The sequence below is a fragment of the Encephalitozoon intestinalis genome, chromosome IV (genome assembly GCF_000146465.1).
Source record: "Encephalitozoon intestinalis ATCC 50506 chromosome IV, complete sequence".
NCBI classification, from domain to species: domain Eukaryota; kingdom Fungi; phylum Microsporidia; family Unikaryonidae; genus Encephalitozoon; species Encephalitozoon intestinalis.
The window spans coordinates 39,790-63,308 of NC_014418.1; the positions used below are offsets into that span (position 1 = coordinate 39,790).

At 41.2% G+C, this 23,519-nt stretch overlaps 23 protein-coding genes and 2 non-coding genes across 25 annotated transcripts; 11 read left to right on the forward strand and 14 right to left on the reverse strand.

Annotated features, from left to right (window-relative positions):
- Nucleotides 1–32: 32 nt before the first annotated feature.
- Nucleotides 33–266, forward strand: Eint_040345 (uncharacterized protein; the record flags this gene model as incomplete). The annotated part of the gene is made up of 1 exon (XM_009163568.1): nucleotides 33–266. The coding sequence occupies one exon, from the start codon at nucleotides 33–35 to the stop codon at nucleotides 264–266; it is 234 nt and encodes a 77-aa protein (XP_009161832.1).
- Nucleotides 267–377: 111 nt separating this feature from the next.
- On the forward strand, nucleotides 378–1,160 carry Eint_040350 (putative 26S proteasome regulatory subunit 12; the record flags this gene model as incomplete). Its single annotated transcript, XM_003072640.1, has 1 exon — nucleotides 378–1,160. One exon carries the CDS (start codon nucleotides 378–380, stop codon nucleotides 1,158–1,160), a length of 783 nt encoding a protein of 260 aa, XP_003072686.1.
- An 86-nt stretch (nucleotides 1,161–1,246) lies between these two features.
- Nucleotides 1,247–2,317, forward strand: Eint_040360 (uncharacterized protein; the record flags this gene model as incomplete). Its single annotated transcript, XM_003072641.2, has 1 exon — nucleotides 1,247–2,317. The coding sequence occupies one exon, from the start codon at nucleotides 1,247–1,249 to the stop codon at nucleotides 2,315–2,317; it is 1,071 nt and encodes a 356-aa protein (XP_003072687.2).
- A 55-nt stretch (nucleotides 2,318–2,372) lies between these two features.
- Nucleotides 2,373–4,253, reverse strand: Eint_040370 (uncharacterized protein; the record flags this gene model as incomplete). Its single annotated transcript, XM_003072642.1, has 1 exon — nucleotides 2,373–4,253. One exon carries the CDS (start codon nucleotides 4,251–4,253, stop codon nucleotides 2,373–2,375), a length of 1,881 nt encoding a protein of 626 aa, XP_003072688.1.
- A 100-nt stretch (nucleotides 4,254–4,353) lies between these two features.
- Eint_040380 (40S ribosomal protein SA) lies at nucleotides 4,354–5,112 on the reverse strand (the record flags this gene model as incomplete). Its single annotated transcript, XM_003072643.1, has 1 exon — nucleotides 4,354–5,112. The coding sequence occupies one exon, from the start codon at nucleotides 5,110–5,112 to the stop codon at nucleotides 4,354–4,356; it is 759 nt and encodes a 252-aa protein (XP_003072689.1).
- A 190-nt stretch (nucleotides 5,113–5,302) lies between these two features.
- Nucleotides 5,303–5,417, forward strand: Eint_040390. The gene is made up of 2 exons: nucleotides 5,303–5,340; nucleotides 5,382–5,417. It is a non-coding gene; the product is annotated as a tRNA-Ile (tRNA).
- A 52-nt stretch (nucleotides 5,418–5,469) lies between these two features.
- Eint_040400 (dimethyladenosine transferase) lies at nucleotides 5,470–6,303 on the reverse strand (the record flags this gene model as incomplete). Its single annotated transcript, XM_003072644.1, has 1 exon — nucleotides 5,470–6,303. The coding sequence occupies one exon, from the start codon at nucleotides 6,301–6,303 to the stop codon at nucleotides 5,470–5,472; it is 834 nt and encodes a 277-aa protein (XP_003072690.1).
- A 46-nt stretch (nucleotides 6,304–6,349) lies between these two features.
- Eint_040410 (uncharacterized protein) lies at nucleotides 6,350–7,156 on the reverse strand (the record flags this gene model as incomplete). The annotated part of the gene is made up of 1 exon (XM_003072645.1): nucleotides 6,350–7,156. One exon carries the CDS (start codon nucleotides 7,154–7,156, stop codon nucleotides 6,350–6,352), a length of 807 nt encoding a protein of 268 aa, XP_003072691.1.
- A 95-nt stretch (nucleotides 7,157–7,251) lies between these two features.
- Eint_040420 (MdlB ABC transporter ATPase/permease component) lies at nucleotides 7,252–8,919 on the reverse strand (the record flags this gene model as incomplete). Its single annotated transcript, XM_003072646.1, has 1 exon — nucleotides 7,252–8,919. One exon carries the CDS (start codon nucleotides 8,917–8,919, stop codon nucleotides 7,252–7,254), a length of 1,668 nt encoding a protein of 555 aa, XP_003072692.1.
- A 195-nt stretch (nucleotides 8,920–9,114) lies between these two features.
- Nucleotides 9,115–9,485, forward strand: Eint_040425 (peptidyl-tRNA hydrolase PTH2; the record flags this gene model as incomplete). The annotated part of the gene is made up of 2 exons (XM_009163569.1): nucleotides 9,115–9,285; nucleotides 9,309–9,485. The coding sequence occupies 2 exons, from the start codon at nucleotides 9,115–9,117 to the stop codon at nucleotides 9,483–9,485; spliced, it is 348 nt and encodes a 115-aa protein (XP_009161833.1).
- Nucleotides 9,486–9,595: 110 nt separating this feature from the next.
- Nucleotides 9,596–11,836, forward strand: Eint_040430 (ubiquitin protein ligase E3A; the record flags this gene model as incomplete). The annotated part of the gene is made up of 1 exon (XM_003072647.1): nucleotides 9,596–11,836. One exon carries the CDS (start codon nucleotides 9,596–9,598, stop codon nucleotides 11,834–11,836), a length of 2,241 nt encoding a protein of 746 aa, XP_003072693.1.
- A 15-nt stretch (nucleotides 11,837–11,851) lies between these two features.
- Nucleotides 11,852–12,274, reverse strand: Eint_040440 (uncharacterized protein; the record flags this gene model as incomplete). The annotated part of the gene is made up of 1 exon (XM_003072648.1): nucleotides 11,852–12,274. The coding sequence occupies one exon, from the start codon at nucleotides 12,272–12,274 to the stop codon at nucleotides 11,852–11,854; it is 423 nt and encodes a 140-aa protein (XP_003072694.1).
- Nucleotides 12,275–12,340: 66 nt separating this feature from the next.
- Eint_040450 (putative RNA-binding protein) lies at nucleotides 12,341–13,189 on the reverse strand (the record flags this gene model as incomplete). Its single annotated transcript, XM_003072649.1, has 1 exon — nucleotides 12,341–13,189. One exon carries the CDS (start codon nucleotides 13,187–13,189, stop codon nucleotides 12,341–12,343), a length of 849 nt encoding a protein of 282 aa, XP_003072695.1.
- A 27-nt stretch (nucleotides 13,190–13,216) lies between these two features.
- Nucleotides 13,217–13,891, reverse strand: Eint_040460 (uncharacterized protein; the record flags this gene model as incomplete). Its single annotated transcript, XM_003072650.1, has 1 exon — nucleotides 13,217–13,891. The coding sequence occupies one exon, from the start codon at nucleotides 13,889–13,891 to the stop codon at nucleotides 13,217–13,219; it is 675 nt and encodes a 224-aa protein (XP_003072696.1).
- Nucleotides 13,892–13,966: 75 nt separating this feature from the next.
- Eint_040470 (heat shock transcription factor-like protein) lies at nucleotides 13,967–14,716 on the reverse strand (the record flags this gene model as incomplete). The annotated part of the gene is made up of 1 exon (XM_003072651.1): nucleotides 13,967–14,716. One exon carries the CDS (start codon nucleotides 14,714–14,716, stop codon nucleotides 13,967–13,969), a length of 750 nt encoding a protein of 249 aa, XP_003072697.1.
- A 20-nt stretch (nucleotides 14,717–14,736) lies between these two features.
- On the reverse strand, nucleotides 14,737–15,744 carry Eint_040480 (uncharacterized protein; the record flags this gene model as incomplete). The annotated part of the gene is made up of 1 exon (XM_003072652.1): nucleotides 14,737–15,744. The coding sequence occupies one exon, from the start codon at nucleotides 15,742–15,744 to the stop codon at nucleotides 14,737–14,739; it is 1,008 nt and encodes a 335-aa protein (XP_003072698.1).
- Nucleotides 15,745–15,790: 46 nt separating this feature from the next.
- Eint_040485 lies at nucleotides 15,791–15,856 on the reverse strand. The gene has a single exon (XR_002670139.1). It is a non-coding gene; the product is annotated as a small nucleolar RNA SNORD46 (small nucleolar RNA).
- Nucleotides 15,857–15,969: 113 nt separating this feature from the next.
- Nucleotides 15,970–16,458, forward strand: Eint_040490 (uncharacterized protein; the record flags this gene model as incomplete). Its single annotated transcript, XM_003072653.1, has 1 exon — nucleotides 15,970–16,458. One exon carries the CDS (start codon nucleotides 15,970–15,972, stop codon nucleotides 16,456–16,458), a length of 489 nt encoding a protein of 162 aa, XP_003072699.1.
- Nucleotides 16,459–16,516: 58 nt separating this feature from the next.
- Eint_040500 (uncharacterized protein) lies at nucleotides 16,517–17,167 on the forward strand (the record flags this gene model as incomplete). The annotated part of the gene is made up of 1 exon (XM_003072654.1): nucleotides 16,517–17,167. The coding sequence occupies one exon, from the start codon at nucleotides 16,517–16,519 to the stop codon at nucleotides 17,165–17,167; it is 651 nt and encodes a 216-aa protein (XP_003072700.1).
- A 45-nt stretch (nucleotides 17,168–17,212) lies between these two features.
- Eint_040510 (UAA transporter protein) lies at nucleotides 17,213–18,169 on the reverse strand (the record flags this gene model as incomplete). The annotated part of the gene is made up of 1 exon (XM_003072655.1): nucleotides 17,213–18,169. One exon carries the CDS (start codon nucleotides 18,167–18,169, stop codon nucleotides 17,213–17,215), a length of 957 nt encoding a protein of 318 aa, XP_003072701.1.
- Nucleotides 18,170–18,230: 61 nt separating this feature from the next.
- Nucleotides 18,231–18,488, forward strand: Eint_040515 (transcription factor Pcc1-like protein; the record flags this gene model as incomplete). Its single annotated transcript, XM_009163570.1, has 1 exon — nucleotides 18,231–18,488. One exon carries the CDS (start codon nucleotides 18,231–18,233, stop codon nucleotides 18,486–18,488), a length of 258 nt encoding a protein of 85 aa, XP_009161834.1.
- Nucleotides 18,489–18,570: 82 nt separating this feature from the next.
- Eint_040520 (uncharacterized protein) lies at nucleotides 18,571–19,098 on the reverse strand (the record flags this gene model as incomplete). Its single annotated transcript, XM_003072656.1, has 1 exon — nucleotides 18,571–19,098. One exon carries the CDS (start codon nucleotides 19,096–19,098, stop codon nucleotides 18,571–18,573), a length of 528 nt encoding a protein of 175 aa, XP_003072702.1.
- Nucleotides 19,099–19,135: 37 nt separating this feature from the next.
- On the forward strand, nucleotides 19,136–20,668 carry Eint_040530 (lysyl-tRNA synthetase; the record flags this gene model as incomplete). The annotated part of the gene is made up of 1 exon (XM_003072657.2): nucleotides 19,136–20,668. One exon carries the CDS (start codon nucleotides 19,136–19,138, stop codon nucleotides 20,666–20,668), a length of 1,533 nt encoding a protein of 510 aa, XP_003072703.2.
- A 155-nt stretch (nucleotides 20,669–20,823) lies between these two features.
- Eint_040540 (X-prolyl aminopeptidase 2) lies at nucleotides 20,824–22,584 on the forward strand (the record flags this gene model as incomplete). Its single annotated transcript, XM_003072658.1, has 1 exon — nucleotides 20,824–22,584. The coding sequence occupies one exon, from the start codon at nucleotides 20,824–20,826 to the stop codon at nucleotides 22,582–22,584; it is 1,761 nt and encodes a 586-aa protein (XP_003072704.1).
- A 117-nt stretch (nucleotides 22,585–22,701) lies between these two features.
- On the reverse strand, nucleotides 22,702–23,442 carry Eint_040550 (uncharacterized protein; the record flags this gene model as incomplete). The annotated part of the gene is made up of 1 exon (XM_003072659.1): nucleotides 22,702–23,442. The coding sequence occupies one exon, from the start codon at nucleotides 23,440–23,442 to the stop codon at nucleotides 22,702–22,704; it is 741 nt and encodes a 246-aa protein (XP_003072705.1).
- Between the last annotated feature and the right edge of the window lie 77 nt (nucleotides 23,443–23,519).

A 23,519-nucleotide genomic window follows, 5' to 3' on the forward strand; every position in this document is an offset into this window, starting at 1 on the left:
ATATGCATAAAAACCTCAACCCCAAAGTTTTTATGGGGATTGAAAGAAGAAGGTTCTATCAGAAACTCACGGTGTTTATAGTCCTTATGTTTGTATCGCCGATAGCAGTCCATGTGATTGGAAAATGGTTTGAATCCAATCCTCCGGCGATCTCGTTTATATCATTATTCTTAGTCTTGGGATCGATGGGGGCAATATGCAAGCTCGTGATCGACAGGGAGCAAGAGAAAAGGAATAGAAGAGAAAGAAAAATTAAAGTCAAATAAATTCTACCAGGAGTCTTGTTTCCATGACTATAGGGTTTTAAGCCATACACCTAGGTTTTCGATTTAAATTTGTTTATTTCTGTCTTTTTTAGATCTGCAAGAACACCCCAAATGAGTGAGGCCTCAGTGATAGTTCACCCATTGGTGCTACTTTCTGCAGTCGACCACTACAAAAGAAAAGGGACCAAGAGAGTCGTTGGGATACTACTTGGGAGTGACGATGGAGAAGTTCACATTACGGAAAGCTTTGCTTGCATATTTGAGGAGGACGAGGATGGATGGTTTATAGACACTTCATACATAAGAAGTATGTTTGATCTGTTCTACAAAGTTAACCACAAGCTCAAAATAATAGGATGGTACCACACAGGACCAAAGATGTATGGGGATGACCTGGACATAACAAGGTCTCTGTCAAACTTTGTCGAAAATCCATTTCTTGCCATCATCAATGTCCATCTTGGAGAAAATGATCTTCCAGTCCAGACATTCAGGTTAGACGAACAGGACGAATTTGTACATGTCGGATGCAGCATAGAAGCCGAAGAGGCTGAAGAGGTGGGAGTTGAGCATCTGATCAGGGACATCAGAGAGGAGGCAAGTGGGTCGATTGCATCCAGGATCAATGGAATAAAGGAGTCGCTATTGGTTTACAAGGGGGTTCTTTCGGAGATAAGATCCTATCTTGAAGACGTGATAAGCAAGGACATCCATCCAAATCAGGAAATAATTGATCTCTGCCAGGAGATCATCAACTCAATTCCGAAGCTGGAGAAGCCTCTTGATGAGAACCTTTCCGACTGCTATGTTTCTGTGCTTGCAAAGACTGTGATTGCATTGAATGATTTGAGAAGGAATAGACTTGAGAATGGAATCGAGATGGGTACGCCATAACTTTAATAAAACGTGTCACATTTCTGGCAGAAATGTCTTCAAATCGGGCTAGGTTTTTTTGTAAATTTTTCTTTGGGGTATGCAGCATGGAGATTAGCCACATTGTTTTTCTGGATAATGGGGATACAAGCAAAGTTAACCAACAGGTGGTGTGTGGTAAGTATCTTGTATTCAACTCTCCTTGGGATGATTCTCAAGCAGACACTAAAATAAAAAGAGATGGAAGAACATTGGACATAGAGTCTAAAGAGATAATCCTCAAGGTTGCCAGTGGAAAAATTGTTTACTTGGAGACTGTTTATCCTGTAAGTACCGGTGTTGAGTTTGTGGAGCTTATATCCCCACCCAATCCATATGATTTCTTTCTCCTGAGAAAGCACTTTCTTTCCAAGCTAACAGGAGTATGTCCCAGACCAATGGAGAAGGAAGTAACATATCCAAAGAAGAGGAGAATAGGATGTTTTATCATGCCGGTAATTCTGTGTATACTAAGAAAGCCTTTGGAGTATTTCCTTGTCAATATTCCTAGTCGCATCGTCGACTATATAATGAACTCCTCAGTCGAGGAAAAGCAAATCATAACGATAAAGACAACCTTGGGCGCCTATGTAAAATTCTTCACCACCATCCAGAGTCTATTTTTGAGGTTGGGGTTTCCAGTAGTATTTATTGATGGAATTTATATGATTCCAACAGCAGCTTGTTTATCAATATTTTCTCGCCTAGGTCTCTTCTTAGCAAAGCTGCTGGTAGAGTCCATTCATCTACTAAACAACAGTAGCTACAATCCCTTAAAAAAGCGGAGAGACTCAGTTGTCCTTAACACAGACCAAATATTCATGTCTGTACTGATTTTCTCATTTCTTCTTTTGATCACATTCAATGTTGTGCATTTCTATGTTCTTTATATCTTTATGAACCTATGTCTAATAGCCTTGACAACTTTTAGCGATTTTATAGATTTCGTGCTAATAGACATCTCGAAATTCCATACATACACTCTTTCAACAGATCACACCAAACACCGCCAAATCAAGCTCAAATACACCAAGGTCTCTATCTACCACAAAATCAAATTTGCAATTCAAGCAAGTCTTCTCTCTTCAAAGACGCTCAAAGACACTGTTCTAGCTAAATATCTGCTTGAAATAAAGTAGTCCTTTTTCATATTTCTCCATTCCAAGATATCCGAAATCAAAAATAAAGCTTTTATTATGGAACAAATATTCTTTGTTGCATCTTCTCCCCATCTTTCCTGCAGTGTATTGCCTTTAAGATTTCGTCGTCCGATACTTTTCCCGCTAGAGAGGCATAGAACGACTCAAAATCTCCTTCTGAAATCGATATCAAAAGGCCCAGATTCAGGAGGTGAGTAAGCTTCTGGACCGCCTCTGCGCTCCCAAAGTTCTTGGCAAATTCCAGGACCCTAGAAACATACTCTACCATGTTTCTTGACTGTTGCTCATCAAATGTAAGGTGCAATATTCTACTGTATAAAGCAGAATAGAGATCACAAAGAATTCTGTTTATCAGGATCTTGGAGTTTTCTCCTCTTATCGACATTTCAGATGCCTCACTAATTTCCTTCTCTATAACTTCCAGAACTCTTTCACATCCCTCCAGATTCACAAAATTCTCCTGTTTGACTCGGACTCCGATTCTCATGGCACATGTTTCTATTTGATCCTCAAATGCATCCTTGAGCTTCTTATTGATCTTATTTCTGAAGACCCCAAGCTTCTGGAATTTATCTCCAAAGTATTTCCTTGTCACCAAGTAAATGAATTGAAGCAACTTTATCACTTCAAACTTGCTTTGCATCGAATCATAAACGCTAGTAACAAATCCATTAATCTTCCAGGAGAAAAAGTCTATAAGCTCATCTTCCTCTTCCTCGTTGTAGAACTTGTTACATCTCTCCAGGGCAAAGTTTATGGTGTTAAGGAGCTGCTTATACATGAAGATGTTACTGGAATCGTTCCCAACTTCCTCTCCAAGAATGATGTACTTGGTGTTGCAAGGCTTCCGAAGAACAAGAATTTCATAGATCTGGTCGAAAAAGGCTTTCTCCTTATCAACAGCAATTCTGGTATACTGCGAAATAAGATCTTCGGTGGCATGAGATTCATCGAAATCTGGGTCTATTGTCTCGATGAACGATCCGAGAATCTGAAGATTCCGGTGGCAACTTTCAAGCCCTAGAAGAAACGTGCAGGGACTTGTTCCCTTGAGATAGTCGCCCAATGCTGTAGAAATAATGTCGTCATATACCTTCTTGTGTATCATCTTATATACATCCTTTGTATTTACAAAGATATCCCCAAGATCCCTGAACTTGTCGTCATATGCATCTCTAATCTTGCTTATCAACTCCACAAACGTGCTATGCTCAACTGCGTGGAAGTCAAGGTCTATGATCTTTTCTTCCTTGTTCTCCATTCTAACCGGCTCCTTAAACAGGTCCAAGGAATATATGTAGGAATGAACGAGAAAACTTTCCTTTCCCATTTCAAGTAATGAGTTATATGCGGACCTCATCATTGTCTTGTTGTTCTGCTTATTTCCTATTTCAAACACATCAAGCATCTTGTCTTCCATTGCCTTATTGTATTCTCGGAGCTTCTCGCAGTCTTCGGTCACCTTTGAGATGCTATACAAAAGAAAACATAGAAATCTCCAGTCCTCCTCGCTATCACTTGAGATAAGACTGTCAATCACATTGAAATTCCCCTTCTCAACCTCCATCAGATACTTTACGGCTTTTTCCATTCTTTTGAGATGGTTGATCTTCTTGTTTTTTTCTAGCACGTCTCTTGACGGCCCAAGCGGCTCCAGAACTATCTGGCCTATCTCTTTGCTCAGATCGTCAATCTTGTCAAGCTTCAGTCCCTCCTGGACGGTACGAAGCTTTGTGTTGAGCTTTTCCCTCTTGAAAAACAAACCCTCTCTTATGTTCTCAAGGTCTCCAACAAGCTCTACAAGATTGGTATGTGTCTGAAAAACATTGTCTTCTTTGATATCAACAGATTCCTCAACAAGACTTGTCAGATTGAATGACCCAGCTCTCAACTGGCTTACATGGACGCTTTTCATCAGGGGAGACAACAAATCACGTAATCAAAGAGACCTGAGAGGACCGACCTCGAGTCCCAAAAGAAAGAAGAGTTAGTTCAAGATAATTTAATGATGGCGATTAGAAACCATTCCACTCCTCGGTATTCTCTGCAGTTATTCCACCCAAAATCTCTTCTTTCCCAACGTTAAGAACCGTATTTGTTGTTTCAAGGAGCTGCTCTTCAATAAGCTGCTCAAGCTCGACACTGTCTCTAAAGAGGAAAAGCTCGACTTCCTTCATGTCTCGAGCAAGTTCCGCCCCGGTCTTCATGTAACTGATTAGTCTGGATAAGATAAAAAACCCGGCAGCAATAGCAGATGGCGACCTGTTGTTCATGGGGATGGCAATGTCTACTCCCACCAGAGAGTTGTCTGCATTGACAAATGCAATGGTTGGAAGATTGCAGTATTGTGATTCCAAAATCGCCTGCTTATCGGCATATGTATCGGAAACAATCAGAATCCTCGGGTCATACATTCTTCTAACTTCCGAGTTTGTAAACGATCCGGGAATAAACCTTCCGGTTATTGGTGTTGCACCGACAGCCTCGCAGAACTTGACAACGGGCTTTCTTCCGAATGTCTTTGTAGATACCACGGCAATGCTAGAGGGATGCTTTATTCCACAAAAGGCCCGAGCTGCAATGATGAGTTTCTCCCACATTGCATTGATGTCAATAATACTAATCTTATCATGAGGCCTTGTGCCGTAAAGGTATCTAGCAAAGTTCTTGTTTGCGGAGGTTCCTCCAAGATGTGCCTGGCTAAGTATAAGCAACTTAACAAACTCCTCTGGAATTTTGATACTATCCGAGATTCTGGTGTTATCTTGCGGCATTTCAAGGGTACAAATTTTTTCAGGATTATGCATTTAGCACGGAGCAAAGTAGAAACAGAAGCCCAGGGATTATTAGGAAGGAATTCTCTTTTCATGTGATGTATTCCAACCTTCTTTTACAAAAAATTCCTGTAAGATATTGGGGCCAGATTGCAGGTGTTGAAATCAATTCTTTTAGGACGAATTTATAGCCCCCGTAGCTCAGTCGGTTAGAGCGTGGTACTTATATGCTGGAAAGCTGTGCAATACTTGGTTTATACTGCTAAGATATGCCAAGGCCGCGGGTTCGAGTCCCGCTGGGGGCAGTTCTTTTCTTCTAATATTCTATAGTTTCTTTTAATTCCTTTGGCTTTCTTCCTAGAAGTAGATTCCTACCTTCCTGAACTCCAACAGAAGAGCAAGGAAGTCGTCAATGCTCATCTTGGCAGCCCGAGCCCCGTCAAGCTCTGCCCTGGACAAAACCTTTTCAAACACTTCCTCTGGCGTGGTGTTTTCAAAGCTAGGGTTTCCTTTTACCTTGCTGACCAAAGACGAATTCCTAAAGTTGGCCTTGAGAGTCTTGTTTTTTCTAAGAAAGCATATCTTCAGAAATCTGTCAAACTCCTCGAGGTCTATTGGGGGCCTGGGAATCCGAGGCTCTATCCTTACAAAACTCGACTCGATCTTTGGTGGAGGCACAAAGCTGTTCTTGGACACCTTTAGAACATGATCCACCTGTGCAAGCATCTGTGCTCCAACAGATAGCCTACAGTACTCTGAACTTCCAGGCTTTGCCACCAGCCTGTCTGAAAACTCCCTCTGGAACATTATGAATGCACATTTGAAGTCATATTTTAGAAGCTTGAACATAAACGGGCTGCTGATTTGATATGGCAAGTTACTGATGCAAAGATCAAAATGGGGGAAGTCATGCTTCAATGCATCCCCTACAAACAACTGGAACTTCTGAGCCATTCCAGGAGTGCCGTTAACTTTCTTTGCCAGCTCAGCTGCCAGCCTAGGGTCAATTTCATAGCATATCACCTTCTTTGCCTTCTGAAGTAACTTCATTGTCAAGTTTCCCGTCCCTCCCCCTATTTCTAGCACCGTGTCCGTTGGCTTAATCTTTGCCCTCTCTATTATTGTGTCGATTACTCCCATGTTCTTCAGTATATGCTGTCCATGCTGTTTATTGAACTTTGGATTTACCATTTGAACACACCCCACCATGCATAAAAATTTAACATTGTAGATGGATTTAATCGCTGAGGTCTCCAAAGAAAACCCCCGATGGCGTTAGAACATACAAAGACTTTTCCCCACGGACAACCCAGCTTGCGTCTCTTGGGACTTCCACAGAGACTTCTCCAAAAAGATCTGTCACCATTCCACCAAATGCTATAAGATTGTCCCCGACAACCCTAGAGCTTCCAATGTCTTTCTTGAAGAGGATCTTTGCTCTACAAGTATCGTACTTCAAAAGTAGATCTCCACTGGTTACAATGTACAAATATCCCTCGCGAGGTACTAACAGCTTTACAGTGTCAAAGACCTTCAGCACCAGAGAGGAATCTTTGTAGACATGCCCAAGGGGTGTGGCATGAAATATAGAATCTCCACTGACCCAGAAGTCCTGAATAATTGAGTATCCATCTTTTTCTCTGCATATACTTTGATTCTTGAAGTACTTGATGTCCTCAAATGCCGACCCATACAGAACCCCATCCCCTCCAAGAAAATGCATTCGTGTTCTGCCCATTATTACCTTTTTGACGCCTCTCCTCATCTCAGGTAAATTGACCACAACCTCCCTAGAAATTGCATCAAAAACAATAATCTTCGATGTTTTGAACACAAGATATATGTAATGCTCGTAGATCCCCATCTTCAATATGTCTCCATAGAATGTATACTCCTCGCCCGAGGATAAAGCAATCAATGTGCTTCTGTTCGTCAGGCAAAATACATTTCCATCATACACCACAAATTCCTTACAGTCTGATATTCCCCTTATTAGCCTGAAAGAAACATTAGGAACCTCTGCAAAGAGCTTTATACCTTCCATCCAAACTCACCTTCTTTTGGGGTAGTTCAAAACAATTCTTGAGGGCCGTCCAGTGGGAAAAAATCATGATGGTAGAGCGTCATTATATTTTATTTTCAACTAAACAATACTCCGTCTGAGAAATGATACACCTTGTCGAACTTATTTAACAGGTCCGAATTCCGCATTATCATTATAATAGTTTTGTCCGAGAGGTTCTTCATAATCATGTCAACTAATCTATTCTCAGACTCTTTATCCATGTGAGAAGTCACCTGGTCAAATATATATATAGATGCATCTTTGACAACTGTCCTCATCATACTGACCTTTTGTTTCTGTCCCCCACTCAGTCTGTTACCTCCATTTCCAACAAGGGTTTGATACCCTCCATCAAGGTTTTTAAATACCCCATCCAGCTCATACCTTTTACAGAATTCCACAATCTCCTCATCGCTCAAACGTGAGTTCCCATCCCTTATGTTGCCAATGACAGATTTGTTAAACAGCTGCGATTCTTGAGGCGAGTACGCTATCATCTTACGGAGCCCCTCTTTGCTCAAACCATTGAGCTCCATACCGTCGATTTGAATGCTCCCAGAATAGTCAAGAAACCCAAGCAGAGCTCTAGCAAAAGAAGTCTTCCCCCCTCCGTTGTCTCCAGATATACCTATCTTCTCCCCCTTTCTTATGCACATGCTCACATTCCTTATCAGCTTCTTGCCTTCTATCGATATCTCCAACCCCTCAATTTTTATCTCTCTTTCTAAGTTCTCCTTGTAGTACCCGATTTCCTGTATGTCCTCCCTACTCGGCTCGCTTCTATTCTGTGCTATGTTTGTAAGATTCAATAGAATCATTCCAAAGCTGTTGCTTATGTCGACACAATACATTCGAAGCTGGTTACTTAGTGAGAATATCAAGGTATAGTCTCGAAAGCCAATATTCTTCGTATCTCCATTTGAAAATCGAACAGTCATTATAAACATTGCTATGACAAACATATTCTCTCCAATAAAGTTTCCAACCTGCAACCAGCTCCAATATATCTTGGCATATTTTGTTTGGCCCTTCATACATTTGTACAGCTCGTTTGCCTCTAGCTCTTCGTTATTGTATGATTTTATAATGTCATAATTCAATATGCTGTTGTAGATTTTCCTATTCGACAGGTCAATCTCCTTGTTCATCTTCAGTCTGATGATGTTTCGATAGTGGTTTAAGACGATGACACATACTCCATAGACAATCACAACTCCTGCCATGAGCAACCCATAGCGATTCTCAATCCCACTTCGGATTTTAATCACCGTTATCAGTACACAGAACAGACTCATTATAAAGCACTTTATAATCGATTCCAAGACATCTCGTAGAGACAAGACCTTCCTATTCATGAATGAAATCATGTCTCCCACCCCTATCTTTTTGAAATCTAAAAACGACATGGATATATGCTCCCTATACAGATCTATAATGTAGTCTCTACATATAGTTTCTATGTAGCTAGACATCACAAACAGAGAAACAAATCCAAACACATAGGAAGAAAGAGCTACTGCTAAATATACCTTGATTTTTCCGTTCACAGCCTCTGTCTCATCAGCCTTCTCCTGGATTTCATTCAGAATTTCTGTAATGAATATTTCTCCATATCCTGCTACTAGTAATATTGCAATCACAGGAAGAATAATGACCCTAACAACCGGAGATCCAAGAATATATTTGAAAAGGATATCCCTTACTGCCGAGAGTTTGCTGGATCTCTTCATAACCTCTTTCATTTCTGGGGTAGAATTTTCCTCTCCTTTTCGTCTATTGAGTCTCTAGTAGCTTGGGAGGTCTAAAATCCCATTCGAAATGGATTATTGGGTGAGCTTCACAAACGCAATGTTTGGATTGGCAGAAAAGGGGTGAAGGGCAGGCTTGAACTTGGAGATGGCCTGTAGTGGTGTTTACAGGATTTTCTGCCCCTTGGAATGACAGTCGTGCAATACATCCTACTCAGGAGTGACTTGAGCTTTTCAAGAGGCGCAGTAATTGCCCAGGCCTGCCATTCAAGCGTCTATTCCATCGAAAAATACAGAAACCACCCAGACACAATAGAGTATCTAGAAAACATAGAATCTATGGCAAAGATAATTCTGAAGGTAAGTGGATGGATTAATTTTAGATTAAGGAAAAGGATGTGGAAGAGATAGCCGGATATCTTACTTCGAAAGGCATAGACCATACTGTTTGGATTGAAGATCCGGAAAGAATACCAACATGCATATCTCTCAGGCCGTACAAAAGAAGCCATATACCTGATGTTGTTGATTATTTAGCAAGGTTTGGGCTATTCCGTTGATTACAACCTGAGGAGTCTCCCTTATTTATCTCCTTAGAGGCTCCTTTTACGATAAAGAAAGGGACATTGGAATGGCTCTATTTTAGGGCAAAAACAAATCCCCTGGAGTAATGAACTCATGTCTCAAGGATGAATACAGGCGGCAGTTGATGGGAGATTGCAATCAGATGCCTTGCCATAAGGTGTTCTGCAGAGGAGGTCTAAAGGACGAGGTGGTTGAGGCATTATCAGAACTGCTTTCAAGGTATGGAGATGTGTTTCTATGCAGAAACATATGCAAAACCATTGATGAAGCTTCTGGAAGAAGCTTAGGAGAAGATGGAGACATAATCCTAGACTTTTTCTTTTGCATAAATGGAATGGGCCCCAAAAGAGGACCTGCTTCGGAAATCAGGACTTGCGAAGATGACGATGGTGCAAGGAAGCCCCGAACGAAAAACGAAGAAGACAAAGGCGTCTTAAGGCTTGAGGGAGGAATGGAGTCAATGGAATGGGCCAAGAGAAAGTTTAAGAAGAAAGGTGTTCCTTTGTTCAAAAATAAGACCGGGAATAGATTTGGATGCTTGAAAATCAACGAGATGAAGGATGAGTTTGATGGAGCAGGTCGGCTCGACCACAGTATTTGTACTCTTATATCCAGAAAAGAAGAAATCTCAGAGGAGAAAAGATACATTCTTATTGGTGTGCTCCATCTACTTCTCAAGAAGTATGAAAACTCTCTTCATCTAACTCTTGGAATGATGATTATCAGAATTTATTACTCGATAAGTAGATATGATGATATTGAAGAGATATATTATCCAATATTGTACAAGGTGTTCTGTAATATACGTAGTTTGTACAGTGAAATGCTTAAGAAGACTTCGCTCAGTGAAGGCATAGGTTGCGAAGGAGGAAAGATAGACATGAGAGAAGGCCGGGCTATTTGCCTTTACCTCCCCAGGTTTACAAGGCTTGATCTTTCGATGCTTGTAGACAACATAACTACTACTCTTAATTCTGAGGAGGTGATTGACAGCCGAGAAAGTAAGAGAGTTGATAATCTCCTAGGAATGCTCCATATGCTATATCTTATAAATGAGGAGTGTGGTTTCCTCAGCTACAAAAAATTCTATCTATCTGCCTTTTGTTCCCGGATGAACTTCCGTGAGGAATTCAAGCACTTCAGAACAAGGTCGAAGACACCTCTTAATTTTCCCTTTATCCTTCCTGTCCACATCAAGGCAGAGCTGATTAAGTATGAAAATAACGACAAGATGAAGACATCTTTACAAGATTCCTTTTTTAAGTCTCTATTTGAGGGGCATGTAGATCCATATCTGTTCATTACCGTCAATAGAGAAACCGTGTATAGAGATAGCATAGAAATATTCAAGAAGATGAATGTCCTGGATGCTAAGAAGCAGCTTAGAACCACATTCAAAAACGAGGAAGGAGTTGACTCCGGAGGAATAAGAAAAGAGTATTTCCAGCTACTGAGCCAGGAAATCAAGGAAGACGAAAGGCTGTTTGAACACACAGAGAACCGAATCTGGATCAGGCCCCATAAAGGGGATGAAGAGGAATACGAAGCTATTGGAAGAATAATTGCCATTGCATTTTACAACAACATTGTCTTAAACATTCCATTTCCAAGCCTATTCTTCAAGAAGCTTCTTGATAGAAAGCCAACCCTCGATGATCTTAGAGAGATATCTTCTGGTATAGCCACATCGCTGAGGAACCTCAAAAGACTTTCAAAGGATGAAATAAACGGACTAGATCTCCGATTTGTTGCGGAGCATATAGTCGATGGAACTACAAGAATATATCCTCTTGTGAAGAATGGAAAAAACATAAAGCTGACATCGGAAAACATGAAACTGTTTATTGAAAAATATATCGAGTTCCATACAGACACTCTTATAAAGCCTCAGTTCGAAGCCATTAGGAGAGGATTCTACTCCATAATAGACAGGGACAAAATGGTATACTTGGATCCAAAGGAATTGGAGAAGATAATGATGGGGTCGAATACATTTGACATCAAAGCAATAAGATCCACCACCACATACTCCGGATTCCAGGAAGATTCCCCAATCATCACATACTTCTGGGAAATATTCGAGGCTCTGAACAGGAAGAAAAAGAAAAAGCTTCTTCAGTTCATTACGGGAAACGACAGGATACCTGTCTCCGGCTCTGCATCGCTGAAGCTCATCATAATGAAAAACGGATGCGATACGGACAGACTCCCCTCCTCGCAAACATGTTTCAACACACTTCTACTCCCCGAGTATTCATCCAAAAGGAAGTTGGAGAAAAAACTTGAAACTGCACTAGAGCTCACTGCAGGATTCTTCCTTCTCTGAAAATAAATTATCATATCATCTCCGCTTCCCAAGGAACAAGGTTTCCTCCCCTCCATCACTGCTAAAGTCGAGATTGATTGCAGGATCAATTGGTCTATGTATCTTTCTACCTGCATATAGATTCTCCTTTATATTCCTTCGAAGCCCACTACACCGGAATTCTTCAAGGAATGCAGCCTCGTCTTCTCCTAGACTTATTCCAAACCCCTCTTCTTCTTCAACACCTATTCTCGAAACTCCTTTACATTCGTAGAACACTCCACGACGGCCCCCGTATAAAGACAAAGTCACCTTGTCGCTTCCCACACTGTACTCATAAAGATGTTTATTATTATTCTCCCATAATTCGCTTCTCTTCGAGATCCTCACAAACACCATCTTCGATCCTTTGGTACCAGAATTACTCATCTTCTTGGAGTAAAGGACTTTGTTTTTCATTCTGATTCCAAACTCCTACACCAAAATAAACTTCAAATCCATTAAATCGGGATGCAAATCCCTTGGTCACTCGTCTGGGGGAACATACTTCTCCACATCCCTTTTTTTCTTTTCCTCTCTTTTTTTCTTTCTTTCTCTGCTGCTTTCTCTTTCTTCAAAATCAAAGTCTCCATCAACAAAGTATTCCCCAGTCTCCATCTCAATGTCCTCTTTTCTCTTGGGAACATCCAGGGGCATATTTCCACTGGGTCTTCCAACAACTTTCTTCTTTGACTTCTTGTTGCTCTTCTTGATCTTTGGAAGAAAACGGCTCCAATCCTCTCCTTCTTTGCTTTTGTCTTCTTCCAGCTTTCTTTTTTCAATAAGACTCCTAATCTGATACATCGGATGAATGTTGTTCATACAATCAACAACAATCTTCTTCACCTCTTCAATTCCCTTGAAACTACCTATAATGCTTACTGTCTTTCCATGAACAAGAACATGGCATTTTGTTAGTATCTGGATAGCTTTCAAAGTCATTTCTTTTGGCCCTATCAGCCTATCCCTCCGCTTTTCAAATACCTTTTCTGAGCTTGCCATCTTCTTAATGTCAACCACCTCGCAGAAGTACTCGTCTTCCAACACCTTCATTGCTTCCTCAATTCCAACTCCCCGGCTCACAAGCTTAACAAAGTTAACCGCCTTAACAAATATAAACGGGTCTCTTGTACTTCTGTTTGTCATTACGTCGATCGTTCTTTCTCCCATGTCGATCTTACAAGATATCTTCTTCGCCTCTAATGCCTTTTCTATGTATTTCTGTGTCTGTTCAATGTATTTTTCCCTGTACTTCGGAAACATCACGGTTTCTGAACTCATCTCGGCAAACTCATGCTTGAAGTCGTCCTCACAAAACTTGACTCCATCCTCCATCCAGGGCCCCAATTCTTAGCTTTTCACCTATACAAATTTCTGTATCCTCTCCCTCTTCTTTCTTCCAACCACCTCGACAAAGCTATCTTCTACTGTCTTTTCTCCTTGTGACGCCTCCACACCCTTCCAAACTCTTCTGGGCCCCCGAACAATACACCTTCTGGGCTCTGGGAGTATCCTAGTCCTCTCAATTCCCACCCTCACCAGCTTTGCAATTTCTTCCCATAATTTTTTAATGATTTCGCTCTGGAGGTTTAACATCTCATCGATAGATTCGTAGACATTGCACATGTGTTTGTACCACTTTTGAACATCTATATCCCCCCTTTCCCATGCATCAGGACATAAAAAACCTCCCGTGTATTCATATCCAAAAATATATGAGAAATACATCTTATCTTCGTCGAAATCTTCTCCCTTCCGGAAGTATCTATGGAAGTAGATGTGTGAGTTCACGTACTCTCTTTTCTGGAATCCAAAAGTAAATAAAATATCTTCGAGATCTCTTCTTTTCATCTTCACCATCTTAGAACCGTCCAAGGCATCTGGAACTCCTACTTTTCCGCACACTTCAAATGCTCGTCCATCTTCAACCCATTTCAGCACCTTGTTCCTGTCGTTCTCGAGTTTCCCATGGATAAATCTTACTACAGATAGATAATAGATGTACTTTTCTCTCCTCCCATCAATATCCTTCCTCATCCAAAAATCCTCAGAAGGGATATCAATGTCTATCTTTTCTCCTGAAAACAGAAAATCCATGTAGCATTTGTAGATTTATTGAAAGTCTTGGACAATATCATTGAACTTATGCCTTTTCACCTTCAGGTTCACAGTTATTCCCGAAGTCTTCTTGACTTTCTCCTTCTCCTTTTTCTTCGGAGGGGACTTTTGGGGAACCTTGGGAACCTCCAAATCTCCAACCTCATCGAGGAATCCAAACGAGCAGTTTGCATTGTCTTGGAAATATCTCTTTGCCCATTCTAACATCGATTCCTCAAACTCAATCTTGTTACTTGGATCGTAATTTATGCTTTTAAATTCATGATACGGCTTCAATGTCTTCATGTGCGAGCACAAAGAAAACAGAGAATCCCGAAGTTTTGAAATCTTTTTCTCGTTTTCTCTAAGTCTTCCAATCATTTGAGGAACCTCGCTCATCATGATGCGGATGTTCTCATTCATCGAATCGATCTCTTCCTTAGGTATCTCCCTGTCGCTTTTATGGTTCACCTTGTATATCATACCAAGGAAATTCTTCTTCTGCCTTTGGAAAAATTTGTTATAATACTTCAGTCCAGATCTTCCAATCTTCTTGAATCCATAGCTCTCCAGAAGCCTTTTAAATTCTTCTATTCCAGTACAAAATCCAAAAAACGGCCCGGTAATAAATCTAAACATCCCGGGGTTCCTTATAACAATGCATCGTCCGCTTTTACTCCATTCAATTGCTGTGAAACGAGTACTGTCCACCATCTCATATAGTATCTCTATTTCCTTTTCTACGGACTTTGATTTCCCAACCATTCTTTCAAGGACTTTTCAGACTAAACATTTTTGGCTTTCCTGGACTTTGAATCTACATACTTCACTCCATCCTTAAAAAGGCGGAAAAGCATCTTATACACACTGTTCTGAGACAGCCCACACAGCTCAATTTCAAAACTGCTCGAGATGGTAATCTGGGCTCTCTTCCTGGCCGTCCCATCTCTGGAATCTAGCCGTCTCGACATCTTCCTTATAAACACTTCAAAGATTATTTTGTATTCCTTGCTTATCTCCAGACTGCAAAGCCTCTCCAGCACTCTAATCGACTTGTCAAATCTCCCGTGCTTCATCCATGCCAAGCACACAAGAAACTCATCCCACATGGTCTCTCTCCTTTCTTCAACTCCTAGGATCTTTCCAAGGCGATGCAGAACACCTTGGGAATACCGGTCTCTCTTTTCTAATTCTTCTCCAAGAAACTTCCTTGTAAACTTGAAGTATCGTACAAGACAAGGATACATGGAGGATAGTTCCACAAGCTTGGGCAACGCCAGTCTCCCAAAATACTCTTCTGGTGCATTCCTTCGCACATTTTCAAATAGATCCAGATCCCCAACCCCGAAATCCTTTTCATAGGCCCTGTACCTTGGAGATTGTAAGATAAGCGCTTGTAGGGCATCCCTGCGATATTTACTCTTTGTCCTGTATACGTGGTAAAATACAATATCGTTGTTCTTAAAGAATCTCGAAAACACACACACATATCTTACTGCAAGATCACTGATTCTTGGGTCTGTAGAGTAGAACATATGGAGGATGTTTGTGTCCACCTCCTCCACATGCTTACTAACCTTCTCGAGATACTTCAGTGCTAGGGATTTGGCAATCCGATTCTTTGCATGGAATAACTGCCCCATCTTCCTGATTCCACCCCTTATGACCTCTTTTTGCGAGGTGGACTTTATGATCCTCTTCAAATTCGACAGACCTACCTCGATATCAGAATAAGAGGAATCTGGAGAAATATCTATCTTTAGGAGCTTCTTCAAATGTGTGTTCGGCTTCATGAAATGGGTTTTAGAAGAAGGGATTAAATAAGACATTAACAAATCGATGCTTTCAGAGTAACTATGACAACTGGCATTACAAAATGCTGGTTAGTGCCTCATCATTAAGCATTGTCAGAAGATTCCTCCGCCAAGCTCCCGAGGAAACTGGTACTCGGAGGATATCCTCTGCTAGGGGCTATGGAAAGACCTATTTAATAAAAGTAATTTTCTCTTGGCAAGCCCATGTCCATAGAGAACAAGCCATTCAGTTTTACATATATTATCCGTAACTTTCATAGAATAATTTCCAAGGGAAAGGATGGAGCAGCATGGAGTCCTTGCGGGAGAGAAGTTATAATTACAGACTCTGCCAAGTTCCAACGGTTCCTCGAGAAATTGTCAAGAAAAAAAAAAGGCTCGAAGCTAGACTACCTGAAAAGAAATGGCTTTATTCGGGGAAAGACAATGAACCAGAAATCGGTTTTCTCCCATCCATGGTTTGTAAGAGGGCAGAAAGATCTCCTGAAGAACTTCACGCTCAAAAACTCCTTCTGTTGGTCACAGGGGATACAGATGGGAAGCCATGGAGAACCTGATGACCCACTGGACTCATTGAAGCTAGGGTTGTTTGATTTGGGAAGAACATTGTTCAATCTCCGGAACAGTTGTTTAGATTTGAATTCGCATATTCAGCTTCTTTTTAATATGGCTAAGTCTAAATCATGTGAGTAACTGGAACAGTGAGTTTTGACGATGGTGGGGGATTTAACCCTTTGTGAAGAGTGAAGGGATGAAAAGCAGAGAGAGGGTTTTGGAGGACATAAGAAACAGATTGAGGACACTGCTGTCGAGCAGGAAGTGCATAGGCATGGAAAGCATAAGAGATGACTTTTTTTTTATGATAACAAATCCTAAAATCTTCGACGAGCTAGTGATGGAACCGGTCTTTTCTTGCAATAAATATTGGGAGTTTAAGAGACTAATGTATCTTTGTGGATATTCGCATATCAATAGATGTATGTTCATGAAGGGAGGAGAAAAGGAAGGCCGAGCCCCTAGTATACTTCTTAAGAGGCCTGAAGAAAAGGATCTTTTGCGTTTTGAAGAAGCCTTGGAAGATCTGCGGAAAAAGTATTTAGATCTTGAAGAGATTCTGGACGATGTATGGGACAGACTGGATAATATAGATGGTGCTCTTGAAAGATCCATGGGAGCAATACGGGATGTATTTAACAAAGGAGCAGAAGTCTCAGGAGTTGATCTCCAAGAAATAAATGGACTTGTTGATTCACTAATGAAATATGATGAGTCGGAGTCCATGGATACATTCAGCGAGGGAGCAACTCCGGAAGAATCCGATATAGAAGCATTTTCGTCCTCCTCAGAGGAGGGCCACACAAAGGTGTTGGAAAATAAAGAAAAGAAGATCAGTTTCTTTTAGGAAACCTTGGGTAGACTAAAAGCTTTACTTTGGATGGTTTGGGTATTAAAGATGCTTTTTCTCCCCTGTTTGCTTTTGTGTTTTTGTGTCAAATGCTTCCAGCGCTATAGATCCTAGCACCCCAAGTATTGAGAGGGCTTGTATCTTTTTGATCTTGTGGCCAAACACAATTAATGACAAAAGGATCGAAAACATCTTTCTTGTAAGGTTGACTTTAGTAAGGGTTAGAGAACCATGGGATTGTATCATTGAGTAGATTACAATCTGGCCAAAGATGTTGAATGTGGAGTACAGAAGAAGATCTGGTGCAACCTCTGGTGTTGCCTTTATGAATGCAATGGAATATCTAAGGTTATCTGTAAGGAGGATTACCGTGAAAGAGATTAGGAATCTGAATAGATTGGTGTAGTACATCATATGAAAGGATGAGGCCTGGAACTTCCTAAAGATGTGGTCCTGGGTCGAATTGATGATTCCATCGGCAAGAAGACTTGTAGTGAGAACTAAAATTCCAATGAGGCTGAGTCTAGATCCCGAGGAATTCTTTCCATCGAAGTACGAAAAAGAAAGAACAGATATGGATATCAGACACAAGGAAAAATACTTCCTACGGGTTAGTGTTCTTCTGTATATGAGAAAGTTCATCAGGGCAATGGGGAGAAGCTTGCAGGACTTTGCTATTATCAATGTCGGATAGCTAATGTACCTAAGTGAGAGAAACCCTAGTTGGGCAGATATTAGACTTAGAGACGCTAGATAAGCATAATGGAATAGTATAGCTCTCCCAAGTCCTCCTTCAACTCCTTTGCAACTCATCATCACTCTTCCTATCACAATCCCTCCTAGACTCTGCAGTACCAATGGAAACAGGACCGATTCGTACCTCCGGCCATGGTATGTTGTAGTTGTTAGCTTTTCTCCATAGATTCCAAACACAAGGAAGAATGCATATATCCCTACAACATGAAGCATTAAGCTGACGTGCTTGTTCAGAGATCCCATGGGCTTAAGATCGAATCTTCACAAATCAAAAAGCATTCCATTAAAATTTGTTTATCTACCCATGGAGTTCAAGGCTTCTTTGAGACTGCCATGCGAGAGCCCTGAGATTGTTGCAACAGCTATACGATGCGAGGATAGCGATTGCGACATGCCGGAGGAAACATATTCTCATGAAGATGGGTACTTAGTTGTGAATGTTTCTGCAGCCAAGATAAAAGATCTTTCCAAATCACTCAACTCGTTGTTGTCAAGGTTCAAGCTGTCTGTCGAAAGCATAGAGATGTGCAAAAAGCTTGGAGGCAGGAAGGAAGTGGGGTAGAAGGTCCTATGCAGTATTTCCAAAATAAATTGAATTTAATATTTTTATGTTCCATGGCAGATGTACTTTCTTTTCTAGGACCTCATGATTCCCCGGAAAACAAGGCTTCGAGACGGTTGAGCTCGTTCTCATCAGCCTCTGTTCTAAACTCGCTATACATGGGAACCTTTTGAAGATCCGCACTTATGCATAGCCTTCCTCCTTTGCAAGTGACAGCAGGGATTTTTCGCTCCACGCCAATGAGATCTGTAATTTCCGGACAGTTGCTTGCTAGTATGTAATGGTTTTTGTTCGACTTCCTCATAACTCTTCTCAAACAGCTCAGTGGATCTCTCACCTCTTTGTGATTACAATGTAATATCTCTAAATACTTTGAAATTCCTCTCTTGTGGTCCTTTCCAATCTCTTTAAGCTTCTTGTAGACACACTTAGTTATGAAAAGCTTTGGCTGGGACTTAAACAAGTCGTTTATGTGTCTTAGGCCTAAGAAGTATCTGTTCAGTGCTGAAACGAAGTTACACTCCACAATAATTTGGTAGGGGATTCTGTATCCAATTTTCGGCAGCAGCTTCACTATTTTTTTACTGTTTCTGTTTATTTTTGCATCCATTGCCTGTGGGTTAAATTCCTGGAAAAAAAGACCCACAATGGTTAAAAACAATAACGAAGTTGAACTTTCTGAAGAGGACTTCTATGTCCAAAGATCAAGTATGGTGAAAGGGGAGATGAGCCAAGGAAAAAACATGTATCCCCACAAGTTTGAGGTGACTCACAGCTTTGGGGAGATCCTTAGAAAGATAGGAGAGGTAAAGGAGCAGTTTGTTGCAGAAGACGTGGTTCAATCTGCAGGAAGGATAATGAGTATCAGGCTCCACTCCCGATTCTGCTTTTTCATAATTTCTTCTTGTGGAGAGAGTATCCAACTCGTTGTAGATGCCAAGAAAGAGGGAAGTGAGCAGATAATCAAGTTTCTGAAGAGGGGAGACATTGTTGGGTTTATAGGGAACGTTGGAAGAACAAGGACTCTAGAACCCTCTGTGTTCGCCACTGATGTGAAGGTCCTTACTCCATGCCTTAGGACCATTCCGACGGAGCACTTTGGATTGAAGGATCCTGAGACGATATACAGGAGGAGATACATGGATCTTCTCATCAACCGGGAGTCGAAGGAAAGGTTTGAAAAGAGAACACAGATCATCAGGTATATTAGGAGCTTCTTGGACTCGCGGGGGTTTCTAGAAGTTGAGACGCCTATGATGAATCTGATTCCTGGAGGAGCAGCAGCAAAGCCTTTTATAACTCATCACAATGAGCTTAACTTGAATCTTTACATGAGAGTATCTCCCGAGCTGTACCTGAAGAAGCTTGTTGTCGGGGGCCTTGACAGAGTGTATGAGATAGGAAAGCAGTTTAGAAATGAAGGAATTGATCTTACCCACAATCCCGAGTTTACATCCTGTGAATTCTACATGGCCTATGGGGACTACAATGATCTTATGAAGATGACTGAAGAGCTTATGAGCGGAATAGTTCAGGAGATGTTTGGAACAGACACGATAGTTTACAATCCAAGGAAGAGAGGAGAGGAGATCAAGCCGGTGTCTCTATCATTCAAGAGGCCCTTCCGAGTGATTAGCATAATCGAGGAGCTTAACACTCGTCTTGGGTTAGATCTTAGTGGAGAGACTCTTGATAACGAGGAGACCTTGGAAAAACTTCTTGGGGTTTGTGAAAAAGAAGGAATCCATGTTGAGAAACCTCGTACACTTACAAGAGTGCTTGACAAGCTTATTGGACATGTGATTGAGCCTCAGTGTGTTAATCCGACCTTTATAAAAGATTATCCAATAGCAATGTCTCCCTTGGCTAAGAACCATCGATCAAAGCCTGGCTTGACTGAAAGATTCGAACTTTTTATCAACTGTAAGGAAGTGTGCAATGCCTATACGGAGCTAAACAACCCTTTTGAACAGAGGGAGAGATTCCTTCAGCAGGCACAGGACATAAATGCTGGAGATGACGAGGCCATGATGAACGACGAAGACTTTTGCACGGCTCTTGAGTATGGGCTTCCGCCCACTGCCGGATGGGGCCTGGGGATTGACAGATTTGTGATGTATCTGACGAATGCAGCTAATATCCGGGATGTTATTTTCTTTCCCACTATGAAGCCTGAATAAATATTTTGCCAGATTTAGGGATGGAAATAATGCGAAGAGGGTTGGCCCTTACAAAAGTTCTAAACATTCTTATGGCGTTGGGTGGAGCTAAAAAAATAAGACTTGATTCTGGGGATGGAGTCTCTTGCTCGGACTCTGGAGAAATCCTGGATGGAATGCTAAACCTAATGGAGATGTATGGGGTGGATGGATATCTTACACTTACTTCGGACGAACACCTAAATGAGTATATAGGAGAGGGAGATCAAAGGGTTAGGTTCCTGACGGGGTTTTCTGGATCGAACGGAATGGCTGTAACATGTGCCTATCCTGCTTTGTATACGGATTCGAGGTATTACATTCAAGCAGCAAACGAGTCGAAGAAGTACAAGCTTAAGAAGATGGAAGAAGACGAGAGAATTGAAGAGTATTTGGAAGCATGCAAATGTAAACAGATTGGAATATGCAAGAAGTTCATGAGATCTAAGAGATACGAGGATCTAAAGAAGAGGTTGGAGTCCAAAGGAATATCTTTGAAGCCTATTGATGAGGATCTTGTGGATATCTTGTGGAAAGACAAGCCGAAAAGGACATTTAATAAGGTGTATAGTATTGAAGAAGAGAGGATTTCGAAGTACAAAGAGGAGCTTATGGAATTGTGCCAAGATCCTGAGGACAAGAATATATTAGAAGGGAAAGTCCTTGATAGGGATGTTAGCGTTGTTGGAAGAACATATAAGGAAAAGATAGAAGAGATAAGATCATTTCTTGAGGTAGGCCAAACAATGGTCTTTACGGAGCTTGACACAATAGCCTGGATGTTTAATCTCAGAGGATCGGATGTTTCCTACAACCCTGTTTTTTACTCTTACGCCCTTTTATCCAAGGATTCAGCAAAGCTATTTACCAATGAAGGGAATATAAAGATGGATGGAGTGGAAGTTTATCCTTACGACGACTTCTCCAAACATGCAGCAGAGCTCGAGGGTGATATTATTATTTCCGGGGAGTGTAATGCATATATAAAGGATCTGTTCAAGAACGTGCAGTATTGCGACAAGGTGAGGCTTCTCCAGTCGCAGAAGAGAGAGGTAGAAATCGAAGGATTCCGTTTGTCTTATATGTTTGATGGAATGGCACTTGTAGAGCTATTTGAGTGGATAGATCTAAGTCTTGATAAGGGGATATCTGAAAAGAATATCAAAGAGAAGCTGGAAGAGATCAAGAAAAGGTTTTCTGGATATGTCCAGCCCAGCTTTGAATCAATAGTTGGAGGAGGGCCAAATGGAGCAATTGTTCACCACAAGGCAAGTGATAGGCCTGTATCTCGAGATGAAGTTATCCTTATTGATAGCGGGTCTCAATACATGTTTGGAACCACAGACACCACACGGACCTTGCATTTTGGAAATCCAAAAGACGAGGAAAGAAAGAGCTACACCCGTGTTCTCAAAGGACAACTAAGATCAATGAGGATGAAATTTCCGCTCTCTATGAATGCATCTGTGCTGGATTCAATGTCAAGAATAGACTTGTGGAGCGAGATGCTTGACTACGGGCATGCTACAGGGCACGGAGTGGGGCACTTTCTGTGTGTTCACGAACATCCCCCAACCATCTCCTTTGGAGGTGAACAGACTCTAAAACCTGGGCAGGTGTTTTCGATTGAGCCGGGGTTTTACAAGGAGGGAGAATATGGGATAAGAATTGAAAATCTTGTATATCTGAAAGAAATCAATCAGAAGTTCTACAAGATCCAAAACTTGACCTTTGTCCCATATCACCTCAAGCTTGTAGATACCGCCATGATGTCCCAGGAAGAGGTAGATCATTTGAACAGAATCTCCGAAGAGATAAGACTCATCTTGAAACCCCTCATGAAAGGAAGACCTGGATACAGGTATCTTATGGAAAATACAGAACCTATCAGTAAATAAAGGCCTCTATACTGTTTTTTGATTGTTCTCTAAAGATTTATTTAACAATATTGCACTGGCGAACTTCTCCATTCCTTTTGTGAGAAAATACAACAATTAGTTCAGAGATAGCACTAATCAAACATCGTACTCGGGAGGATCAATCAAGTCGTACAACAGATTGATGTTTCTTTTGCAAAGAGGGCAGGTATCCTTCAAATCTAGCCATTCGTCTATGCACTCTTGATGGAAATGATGGCCACACGGGAGGAGCTTCAGCTTGATTCCCGGAATGTAGTTATCAAAGCATATTGCACAATGGTATGTGTCATCGGAAACATCATTTTGGTCCTTATACATAACCTCCTGGAGCTTTGGCTTCACAAATGTTATGAGGAACAGAAGCAAAACAATGGCCAGGAGAGGGGCAATGAAGGCCACAAATCCAAGTCCTACAAACACAACCGTCGTATAGTACAGCAATGGATTTGCAACATTACAATTTTCGCATTCTTGAATCCAGTTGAACCCGATGAGGTACCAGAACAAAAGAAGAGCTTCTATGAAGTTGGAAAACAGGGTTATGTCTGTGTTCTCCCTGTACTCTGGTATTCTACTGATTCTAAAGAATGGGAGGTTTTTCGACATGAATATCCCGAACTTGGCTATTGTTATTACCATGTATACAAGCAGAAAAAGTTTTAAGGGAACTTCACACTTTTCGTTTCTCGTAAGAAAGAGTATAATGAAGCTGGTAACGATCTTGAGGACCTTTAGAAACCCTTCTACAATGATTAATGCCTTCAGAAACTTCAATGCGTTGGTTCTTTCCTGAGCTTGGGAATTTATAAAATCCGGCTCGCCATCCCTCACATCCATTCACATCCTTTTTTCTATTTTTCTTTTTATTTTTTTCAAAGGGGCTGTCTGTCTCCATTGGTAAATCCTAAAACCCT